Source organism: Aulonocara sp. 'chitande type north' Nkhata Bay, linkage group LG16 (genome assembly GCF_057382095.1).
Source record: "Aulonocara sp. 'chitande type north' Nkhata Bay isolate Kocher_YH1m ecotype deep benthic linkage group LG16, A_spYH_male_GT1.1, whole genome shotgun sequence".
NCBI classification, from domain to species: domain Eukaryota; kingdom Metazoa; phylum Chordata; class Actinopteri; order Cichliformes; family Cichlidae; genus Aulonocara; species Aulonocara sp. 'chitande type north' Nkhata Bay.
In genome coordinates this window covers 25079089-25091376 of record NC_141359.1, presented here as the reverse complement: position 1 = coordinate 25091376, position 12288 = coordinate 25079089, and the positions used below count along the sequence as shown (strand labels likewise).

The following is a 12288-nucleotide window of genomic DNA, read 5'->3' as shown; positions in this document are numbered from 1 at the left end:
ATCATCTGGTGCGTTGTGTGTTTCATGGTTTCGTTTCGTTTGTCCAATTAAGGTAAGTCTCAAAGCTGCAGAGAATAAAATTATGTGTTAGTCTGTGGAAGGCTCTTTCGTGCTGCTACACAACAGTGCTCCTGAGGCCAGTAAACATATATATAGTTTTAGAATCTAGCATAAAAAACCCTGACTGACCTCCACTGGCCATGCACAACTTCTGAGATCATTTGTGAGCTTGATTGGAAGCGAGACAACCGACATCAGAGCCAACCTCATTAAAGCTGAGGTGGGAAAATGGGCTCAAACCCCTGGCAACCCATTGTACCTTTCTGAAAAACAATGATTACACAAAACACCATCCTCCAATAATTCACCATATTTCTTTAACTTGCAGCAGCTTGTCTCACCTCTGTTTTAGGCTGCACAGATCCCCTTTACTGAAGCAATATTTGAATTCATTCTGCATGTTAATTTGTGTCACTGCTCAGAGAAAATACATTTTCCTTTTTTTGAACCAGCCATCCTCGTGAAAAGCTTAACCTCGTGACCCAACATCCAATGTCCTTCACCAATTTGCACCTTATCTGAGAAAACCACCCATACACTCTCGGGCTCTGCAGTTGTGTAATCACCATGGAGGCACTGTTATTAAAACAGTCCGTTTTTGTGAGCTCATGAGTCTATTCTGATCTCTTGTTCAGTTCAGTCATAAAGCAGCTATAGTGCCACCCACACCATAAATTGTCTTCATAAAGTGTTATGAATTGTTCCCCTTGCAGGGGTAATTATTCTCACTCTCTGGGTTTTGTGACACCACCCTCGTAACTCGTAATTCGTTCAGAAAGGCGGAGTTGAGCTGCAGTGAGAATTTAGCACACGTGGAAATGAAAGCATGCCCATATATCTACATGGCATGCCCAGTACAGCCCTCACTCTGGCTCTCCAGAGATTTGTCCACCTGCTGATAAGGCAAATGGCAGAAATGTCACACTGTAAAATACTGCAACCCAAAGCACAGATGTTGTTTACCCACAACTACACAAAGGTCAATAAAACATAATTTACATATTTTTTTGTCAAATACAAAGAAACTGGCATTATTTCCTTTCTTAATATCACATTCTAATATGTCACACTGCACAAAGGGACTTCTTAAAAGCACATATGGTGTATTCAGATAGCGCAACAAAGATGCACCGTCGTCAAAGAAAATAAAATCACCTAAAGACTCACAATAATCCACAATGTGAAGCGCACAAATAAAAAATCATTCTGATAAAAACAAATTGTGTTTGACTACTCAAATCATGACACTCCTCTCCACAGACAATACAGACTTGATACAAAATTTTATAGTAACCACAAAAGGGAAGATGTGGAGGTCGTATTTTCCTCATTAAGAACTCATTAATGTGGATTCGTTACACAACGGTAACAATACATCACAAAATAAAATCAATGCTGTATTGGATTTTTGTCACAATTGAGATAATAAAACAAAACCTAATGTAGTTATATTATTAAAGTTGAACTGATAAACATTGACTATTGATCTGTTAAGGCTGTTTTTATTTGCATTTGAATGTTTGTTTTTAGTACATCGTATATTTTGTTTTACAATGATGTTGCTATAATGCTATATATTGCCCATTGCACAATCCAGTACTTTACAGTACATATACATGCTCAGTGCTGCTCAGTAATTCAAACAGTCAATCACTTGGCAGCAATTAAATCTACTTAGACTGATGCATGTAAGCCTAAATGGTCAAGATGACCTGCTGATATTCAATCTGAGCATCAGAATCAGAGGAGAAAGGCAATTTAAGTGACTTTGCAGATGGTAAGCTTATCGGTATTTCAGAAACTGCAGATCTACTCAGATTTCCCTGCACAACCTTTTCCAGGATTTACAGAGAATGAGCCAAAGAAAAGAGAAAATATCCAGTGAGCGGCAATTCTCTGTCTTGTTGATGGTTCAGAGAAGAATGGCCAGACTGCTTCAAGCTGATAGGAAGGCAACAGTAACTCAAATAACCACCACAACCAAGGTATGTAAAAGAGCACCTCTGAACATGTCCGACCTCAAAGTAGAGGCGCTATAGTAGCAAGAGAGCACGCCTTGGTGTCACTCATGTTAGTTAAAATTACATAATAGAAAAGAAGACTAAAGAACGGTCTCAATTTCTGTTGCAACTTTCAGATGGTAGGGTGAGAATTTGGTGTGAACGATATAAAAGCAAAGACCAATCCTTCTATCAAGAGTTCAGGTTGGTGGTGATATATTGGTGTGGGCGATATTTTCATGAGCCCGTTAGTACCGACTGAGTGTCGTTTAAACGCCACAGCCTTACTATTGTTTCTGACCACGTCTTTATGACCACCTTCTGATGGCTGCTTCCAGCAGGATCATACACCATGCCACAAAGTTCAAATGATTTCAAATTGGTTTCTTGACATGACAATGAGCTCACTGTACTCAAATGGCCTCAAATAGTCACCAGATTTGAATCCACTACAGCATCGTTGGGATGTGGTGGAACGGGAGAGTCCTATCGTGGATTTGCAGCAGAAAAAAATGAATCAACTATGTGATGCCATCATGTCGATATGAAGAAAAGAAACTGGAGCCAGCACAGAACTAGCATGGTGTAGCTAACAAAGTGTGCAGAGTGTAAAATAAATGTGAAAATGTATGTTATATTTAGCCTGAATGAACTTTATCCCTATAACAAAATATCCAAACATTTCAAGTCCAGATTTAGAGAAAAAGGGTAAATAATTTTAATGTCTTCTGTAACATCAATCCTCTAACCTTCTCCTTCACTTCTTCTAAAATAATTTCTTAACATCATCAACTGAACATCTTTTAGTTTTACGCAGAGTTTATGTCTAATAACTCCAGTTCTCGCTAAAGCTTTCCCCAGCAAGCTCTTTATGGTTGGACATCACAAGCCAAGACAAAGCCAGGGCAGCTGTCATGAACCATCAATCATGTGGAAACTCACCAGCTTAAAGGTCAGTACTTTGTAGGTAATTGGGTCATCTACAATCTTTTGAAGGTTAGCAGCAACTGTAATAGAGGAAATAATTGTGTTCAGTAATAACAAACACGTTTTATACTGAGGAAATTTTAGGACAAGCTCCTGCTCCCACAATGAAAGAGCAGTCTAGTGTAAATATGAAGACTAGAAAACCAGTTTTAGTTATTCCAAGATCCAATTTAAATGTAATTCATCCTGGTAATAGGTTTTCTATTAACAAATTATTTCAAGATGATGTTTTCCAGTAAGCAGGCTATGTATTCAAACAACACAATTTATGAGAATAAAGAGGCACAGCATTACCAATAACAACGTCGTGCCCATTGACCAGTCCAGCTGAGAACAGTTCCTGGGAAACCCCATCAGCAGTGTCTTGTGAGAGAATAACATGACAAATATTGGACCTCATACATGCCACTTAGCAGGTGATTGTGTTAGAGACTGAATCAGATGCTGTCCAGAGCCCAGTGCCATTACCCATTATACAGAGAACAATTCAGTCATCTAATGTGGTGATATTATCACATAGGGAACAGCATATTCCTAATTAATTGAGGCTGAGCTCTTACCTCGCCCAGGAGTAAATTCAAACCGGATGTCATTCAGCTCCTTTTTGGAGTTCCTGGAAAAAGAGACAAGGGGATGTGATTGCAGAGCAGTACCTGAAATGGTAGATTTAAATTTGTTGCAGAGCAGAGCGAAGACATGACCTGAGCAGCACAATGTTAGAAACAAGCAGGATGAAAGCAGAAATGAAAATGCCTCCAGTGATCTAAGAGAAGTGATCAAACAGTGAAGAGATAACTCCCCCCAGGTTTCAAGAGTAGACAGTTCAGAAGTAGAAACAGCAAGCAGAAAGTTAGAGCGCATCTCATCTTCTAGAATGACCGTCCTGCTATGAGCTGGGGTGAAACTGCAGCGAACGCAGTCATCGTTTCTTCACACTCTAGTTACAAGCAGTCCATTAGGAGAACATAACCTCATCAGGACACCTCCTTATATGAACCCACCTCGGAAAAACAAGACGACGACCTACCGGGGTCACAGATATACTAGTGTTCTGTTATTCTTATTCACTGCTTCTCGGGTAACAGTCATTTCATCTGTCTGTCGGGCTTTTCATACCATGTGCAAAATAAATAAATAAATGTGCTCTTCATGCAGTGGCCGTGCAGATCTGTATTTCACCCTCCCCATTTGTGTCGTCATTTGTAACGACTGCAGCGATTGTGTTAAAACCATATTTGCCCCCCCATCAAACAATATTTAGTTTACTAAGGAGAGCTGCAAACTAATAACCCAAAGCCTGCAAGGCACTTCACACAGACGCAACTGCACCGTTTTATGCATATTTAACAAGCCTCGCTCTCTGCATGTCAAAAACCAAACACACACTCCCAATTTTTTCAGCTTTTTAAGCCGAAAATTGTCTCTCTCTCCCTGTGTGATGTCAGTGTCACTGCTGCTCTGCAACACTCTGTTTCATCCACTCCACCAATTTCTCTGCATATCATATTTCACTATATTCCTCTTCTGTAAGTCACAAGCGCTTGCTGGTCACGAATGATGTCTGTTTGTCTCTACCTTTGTGCAGTACATACTATGAGTTTTTTTTCTCATTTAAAAAAACCTAACGAGAGTGGTAAGAGTCAAATGAAAAAAGTGAACTTGTGGGCTGCAGAATCAAAACAATGACGTGATGTTAAAACACTGCAAGCAGGGAAAACTTCTTTCTCATAATCACAGTGATAGCAAAACCCCCCACTTTAGCAGCCTACACAATTAAAGGTGTCAATAAATGATGCTAATCACACTGAGGCAGTTTGCATAATAACAGCGAATGAACAGCCTAGGAAAAGCAGCAGCTATTACATAAAATTATTAATTTATTAATGTGTTTCTTTGTTAGAAGCTAAATTACCAAAATCTTCCTTAGAAGCATAATTTGGTGAAAGTAGGACAGTCGCATAATACGAATCATCTCTTCCTTATCAGGTTTTAAAATTCTGTAAATACAACCTCAGATGAATTACAGGACACAACATTTTTCACTGTGGCCTTATTTATCTAACACAAATTAACCCAAGATTTAGAAGCAGTTTGTGAAAAACTAAGAGGGAGACTAACAGCCATGTCGGGATAAACAAATGCACTTAATTGATCATCAGCAAATATGAACACCGCTATACAAGCAGACGTTTTGCCTCTTCATTGATGTGGAGCATTCAGGTGTCCCAGGAATCTTCCCCCCAGTGGATTGTGCAATGCTCACAGAATATGCAAAAATCCCAAGAGCTACATCTCAGTTTCTACAGGCCTCATGTAAATTGTTAAAAGTTAATGCTCATGACAGTAAAATTAGAAAAAAGACTGAATTTGTCTCTAAAAATAGCATGCCAGGACAGCTTAGGTTTGCAAAACTGCATCTGAGCAAAGCACAAGATTTCTTGAAAAAATGTCCTTTGGACTGATCAAACCAAAGTGAAGATGTTTAGCCATAATGCACAGCGTCATAGAGAGAAACCCAAACACAGAATATCAGCAAAAAACCCTCATACCAGCACGGTGGCAGGGGAGTGTTGATTTGGGTTCGTTTTGCAGACGAGGGATCTGGGGACTTTGCAATTACTGAGTTAAAGCTTGGCTGAAACTAGAAATTCAACAGATTCCAAGCACAGCAGAAAATCTACAACAGAGCAGCTTAAAAAGAACAGGACGAAGGTGTTTCCATGATCCAGTCAAAGCCCAAACCTCAGCTCAACTGAAATACTGTAGTTCAGCGGTCCCCAACCTTTTTTGCGCCGACAATATTTTCACAGACCAGGCCGAACATTAAGGTGTCGCAGAAAAATACAACAAAATAAAACTAGTACCGGTACCGAAAAAAAGAAGATTTATTCGTAACACACGTGAAAAGACCCAGGAAAACCAAGTTAATGAAAAAAACGATAACAAAATAACGCTAAAAACCGCTAAAAGCCCTGAAAACCATACATTTCACACCCAAGTCTCAACTCTCGCGGCCCAGTACCGGGCCCGGGGGTTGGGGACCGCTGCTGTAGTTGACTGTTGAGAGAGCTGTACGTAAACAAATGCCAGCAAACCTCAATGTTTGTAAAGGGTAGTGGGATAAAATTCCTCATCAACAGTATTAGAAACTGAAGTTGTTGCTGCTAAAGCAACTGAATCATAGGATGCATTTAGTTTTTTGCAAACTGCTTCTGTAATTTGTCTTAGTGTAATCTGTCATGTGTTGTTGTTCATCTGAGGTTGTATTTACTCAATTTTAAGACTATTTACTTAATGACTATTATATCCTGATATGTAAAACCTTAGAACTTTGAAACTTTGAAATTTGCAGAAAACCTTTGTATTTCCTAATTTATGCATGATCACAGTTTAACATATGTCTGTGATTATTGTAAATGTAAATACATATATTATATTAGAGAATACAGTTCTAAAATACAACTATAATTTTGAGGAAGTATAGCCTCAACTGTAGACTGTAGTAAAATGTAAACAAACATCCAGCTAGTTTGACTGCATTGATAAAATGTGCCTTTCAGCCTCTTGCAGCATCAGCTTGCATTCATTTGCATCCCATGCATTAGAAATCTGTCTTTAAAATGCATATGTGACATGGGAGCGGCTCTCTTCTGATAAAGGCACGGCCTGACAGCACTACCTCTCAAAACAACTGCATGTAGGGGAAGATTAATATGGTATGTAGTCTGGTTTAATAACTCAGCCAGCTAGTCCACAACCCCGATTTTAGATTAGATCAGAGCCATAAGTCAACACACACACACAAACAGGTCAAGACATATCCATAATGAGTTTGTTTGTGGCAAGAGCATAAGAAATGGGGAGAGTCAGGATTTACTAGCACTTAACTGTGAGTCAGATTAACTTTTTTAAAAACATTTTGCTGTTGAAAAAGAAAAAAAATTCTGGTGGAGCAGATGGATGTAAGCATCTCTTTTCCCAGGGTGGAAGCTGAGAGTGTACATTGCCAAGGCTGATGAGGGAACGTGTATTTCAGATGATTATAAACATGCCCAAAAAAATCGGACTTAAATCTGCTTCCTCTGTAGAAAGCCCGCGGAGAGTGTTTAGAAAATGTTCTGTCTACTGACTCCACCTGGATCATTCGGGATTATCCCTGTATAGCAGACTGAGGATGGAGATACCCCTCTGAAGATTCACACAGTAAAGTTTGCATTTCATCAACAACACTTTTATGTGACAACACTGTGAGCTAAGTTACACACGTGACTGTAAAAAAACAAAAAGAACAAGTGAGAGTACCCATTTCTTCCCAAAAAAAAACAACATACCTGAGGTACAATCATAACATGCACGGACTGCTTATCCACTAATAAGTAGATCATATTGTTTTAATGAACATTTTATTTTACATAATGGAGACAGGCAGAGAAATCTCCGGTGCAATCCATTAAAAATGTCTTCAGGTTTCACCAGTGCACTGCAGCATTGTCGGCTGTCACTGAGGTTTCTGATAATGAAGCCAGCTGGAATTTTTAGATAAGAAAATGCAAATGTAACGCACGCCATGAAGCCATGGCCAACAAACAAAAGTCCCACTATGCTGAAAGTAAATCATTTTTACAGAACAGATAAACTAAATTTTGTAGGAAACTGACTCTTTGAGGAAAGATTGCATATTAATAGAAGAAGAAAGAGGACAAACGAGGAAGTAGTTCAGTTAAATTCATTGAAATGATTATCTGAATTTGTAAATTGTCCTTTAAAAATCATCTAATCTTTTAATATTTATTAAGCTACAACAGGGGTGTCAAACATCAAGCCCACTGTATGGCTTTGGAAAAAAAACTAATTTTTCTTCCAAATTTATGGACTAAAAAAAACTGTATTTTCAACAGTAAACGTCGCCAAAGACACCACAGTAAGTAATAGATTAAACAAAATAAAAACTAAATATACTTTTATTGTTAGTATTCCATTAAAATAACAGAAAAAAATATTATTTTGGGTTTTTTTTTTTTTACAAATCACTATAAAGGTTTTAGCTGTTGTTTGAGCTACAGTTCAAACTGTATTTTTTATTTTTAATTTTTAAATTACACAACAAGCTGCCAGTACTTCCTTGAAATAATAATTCTTAATGTGTAAGCCTGTCCACGCTCAGAGTAGGGTAACAGCAATACCCTGTAAGCCTTTTAACTGCTAAGGTGTAAAAACTGAGACATAAGGCAATTAACAATTAAGAGGTTTCTCAATAGTTTTACTGGTCCAACCAACTTGAGATCAAATTGAGGCACACTGCAAAACGAATTTGATACCTCTGAACTACAGTAAGCTAGTCTTTATGTCAGCACACGCCAGCTGAATAGTTCAACTTATTGTATTTTCCAAAAAAAAACCCCACAAATTACAATTGTGGAGAATATGGCTTCTAATAGTTAAAGACTTTTCAATGAAAACGAGTGAACGCTTTAGAAACACTGATTCACAGAACTGCGGTTCCATATGTAACAAACCCAACAAACCAATTTTCTTGACTAAACAAGATGTGGCTAACTTGTGAAATTGGTAACCAGATTTATCTATCATTAGTAAATTATGATTTCATAATGTGTGTTAGATTAGTCAAGTTGAAGCTATGACCCCTAAAATACACAGAGTATGCCTTTAATGTTCCAGCTCTGACACTGTTTTGTTCCATCCTTGGCTCTATTTCAAACCAGGAGCATTTATGTTGAACATTGACTGGTTTCTCTATGCTATTTCCTTGTCTTAGCTCCAATCCAATGCATTTGTGTCCATATTTGCCTGTATGTATAGTTATGCAGACCATCATCTACATATTGTAGGTGTTAGCTATAACCAGGGGCAATTTCACAAATAACGGCTCTGCAGGCTACTCTTGTTTGTGCTGTTGTTGGTCCTTTAGCTATTCATGGAAAAAAAAAAAAAAGTTCTTGCAAAGAGCTGAAGCAAAACTAGTGTTAGAAACAATTCTAGTTTCCATTACAGACGCTTTCTGTGCTCTTCATGCTGAAGTTATTAGGTCAATGGTGCACTGCCTTGCACATGAAACATTTGTTTAAGTTAAATTAATCTCAAAAGGGTTACAAATCTGCATGCAATCCATGAGCTATTCAGTGCATTTAGAAAAAAATATCAGAACACAGAAACACAAAGGATGCTCAGGTGTCCCAGTTTTCCACTTGCAATTAAATATAGCTTCATGTATCTTTTTGTGAATTTGTGATTCTATGTCAAGTTATCAGCATTAGAAGCGACACGTGCACTTGATGATATGCGACTGTCAGGTGATACGTGCATATTTAACCATCTGTAAGTGAAATATCACAAATATTTTTAGATACTTGTAGAAGAGTGAAAATGATCAGATTTAAAGAACCTGAATTTAAGAGGCTTTGTGTAAATTATGATTATTTATTTAATTTTTGATGTATTTTTAAAAATATATCTACATGTCTTCTATTTACTGTGTACATGTGTGGACTGAAGCATGCATTTGTAAGTACTCAAAATTATCCACAGACACTTGTACACATTTGTAAATCTTAGTTTATGCTTGTGGATCTTATCATACACATTTGTGAACCTATTGAGACAAATTTGACTCCACGGGTTTGAGACACAAACACAGCCTTGCAACTGTGCCAAATCACATATACAAATCTATGAGCTGCAGCGACCCTTTGGGAAAGGAAAGATATTTTTTTTGCAGTTCTCCTATTCCCGGTGAACTCAACTGTTGTAGCCCAATTTCCAACAAATCAACATTCGACCTGTGCACACTGTCATCCACATCAAGCTACGTGCTGTTGGTTTTTTGAAGGACTGAAAACAAGTTCATTTGCATAGGCTGCATAAACCTTTATGCAGGAAAACACCTTCACAAATGGACATAAATGCAGTACCATAAATCCTGCATCTGTTTCACCCTGACAAACACAGGGCACTTGCAGTAAAAATAATGTTTCCTGCGTTGACAAGTACAGAGAAATGCTGCAGTAAAGCAGGAACTAATAAAATCCTGCTCTACTGCCTAATAAAATCAATTTTGAGGAATGAAAGGATTTCTTTCATGTCAAAAAAGGGTTAAAATGTGTAATTTTGATTAAAAGATGTTTTTATTGGCTGGTGATGGCAGGAGAAAGACTTTAATTAACTATAAATAGTAGTCAGTCTATCAAGGAAATTTTTCTTTATACCAAATTGCAAAGTTTCTTATGACAAACTCTTCAGGAAATTAATTGTGAACTTGGCTATTAACAGCTCATTTTGTTATTAATGAGTCTGTCATTTATAAGTAAAAAGAAAAGTAAAAATGTGAATCCAGAGTAACCGCTTCATATTTTGTCTCAACAACATCTAAAACACAAAAACATATAATTAACCAGAACTGGTGAGAAATCATGGCCTTATTAATGTGCCAGCGACTTCCACTACTAGCAGCTTGCCTGTGCAGATGGTGAGGTGGATAAATCTTCCAAATGTTAGCGAGACAGAAAGGTTTATTTGCTTCACAAACAACTGTCAAGAAGCTCGCAAGCAATAAACCCATATCTCCAGGCTTAGTCTGACAGAAGCACACACACTACATTTATGTTTCTCTGAAATTTAATATCAAGATGATATTTCAGAAGCTAAGGTGACATTTGTCAACTTCTAGCTACCTTTTATAAACAAGAGTCTTAAGAAAACACAAGGAAATGTCACCTCTTGGCTAAATCAATTTGCATCTGTTCTATTTTGGCTTTTTAAGCTCCAGTGACATTGCACCAAAAGTGGTTCCCCTTTAAACTGCTGACATTGCTATTCTCAGGAGTTCTCAATGACACTGCAAAAAGAGAAAAAAGAAAACCCAGAAAGAGTGAACCAATCACAGCGCTTCTGTTCCTACACCTCTGCTACTGAGGGGATCCTATTACCATGAACTCATGCTAATTAGCTGAGAAGGGAGACCAATTAATTGTTTACTTTTGTCTTTGCAATGCAATTACTTTGATGTATTCACCATCTGAAAACCTTTAAACTTCTCCTAATTGATGAGGGTTTTTTTATGTAGCTTCTCAAAGACTTCGTAAAATAATGCACAAGTAACAACATTCAATATGATTTAGGCTCCCAAAATGACAAAAAGAACAAAGATGAAATTGTCTAATTACTCATTATAGACAACAATTTTTAAAAGATGCATTTGCTACACAGTGGCAGCTCATAAATGACATTAACGTCAGGTCAAGAACCTTTATTCATAATTAGTTTTACTGATTTTTAGTCAGAGTTGGAACTACTCAATTCATTAGTAAATCTGAGTTGTTCATTGCTAGTGAAACCTCAGTAATAATTCAGTTCAGGTTTTAAATTCAACTTTTAAAAACATAGTAAAAAAACAAACATTAAATATTGTGACAAATTCCAGCTAAAGCCTTTATTTAATCGGCCCTCTTAAATTCACTGCTTCTTATGCAGCCTCTTCCTATTTGCGAAAGCCAGAAATATATCTTTCTGCCCCCACAACTCAGGAGCACAGCCAAAGAAAATCCCAAAATATGCAGTCTTTCATCCTATAAAGCCCCACTGATTCACTTTAAAACATACCAGCCAAAAGCTTCTTAACAATGAAAAAGTCAAATAATTCCTAAAGAAACATTTTCTCAGCCAGCACCAAATTGCTTGCAATTGAAATCAGAAAATGCATGTTCAGTAGGACATTAAATATCTAGAAATGACAAATTCTGGTATTCCACTGTTACATCTGCTGTCTGAAACATCAGAAATGATCAAAACACAGCATTTTAAACCTTAAATGTAGATAAAGACACAGAAATATTATAATATATGAGTAACTGAAAGAAGAGGGAGCTTTTCAGTACCTTTTTCTGACAAATGATATCAAACATGTGGATTTACATTTTAGGTATCACATCTATATCTCTACTACACAAATTCACCTAAAAAGACAATGATACCAAGCGCAGTGAATGCTCTTCTCTGTGGACACAATGTCATTTGCTGGCTGAGGAAAAATGGCGTACTACTAAAAACACATGTAACTTCCTTAAAGTTGATTTAAAGCTAAATTCATGTTTAAAGCTGTGAAATGGAAGAGCAGAAAAAGCCAAAACCATCAAATCTCTGCACGTTTTCACCACCAGGTTAGAATAGTCAATTTTCACCAATGAACAGGTAGCCGTCACCTGTTGCATGCAAGATATTGTTTTCT

The 12288-nt window shown here is 37.3% G+C and overlaps 1 protein-coding gene across 2 annotated transcripts in view; it reads right to left on the bottom strand.

Annotated features, from left to right (window-relative positions):
- Window positions 1-12288, bottom strand: part of stk39 (serine threonine kinase 39) — a 32688-nt gene that overhangs the window by 3466 nt on the left and 16934 nt on the right. For both annotated transcript variants that reach the window (XM_086266310.1, XM_086266309.1), the window contains 3 exons: window positions 3608-3660; window positions 3342-3410; window positions 3003-3067 (listed from right to left, as the gene is read on the bottom strand). In XM_086266310.1, the coding sequence (XP_086122436.1) occupies window positions 3003-3067; window positions 3342-3410; window positions 3608-3660 (187 nt within the window). The remainder of the gene's footprint in view (window positions 1-3002; window positions 3068-3341; window positions 3411-3607; window positions 3661-12288) is intronic.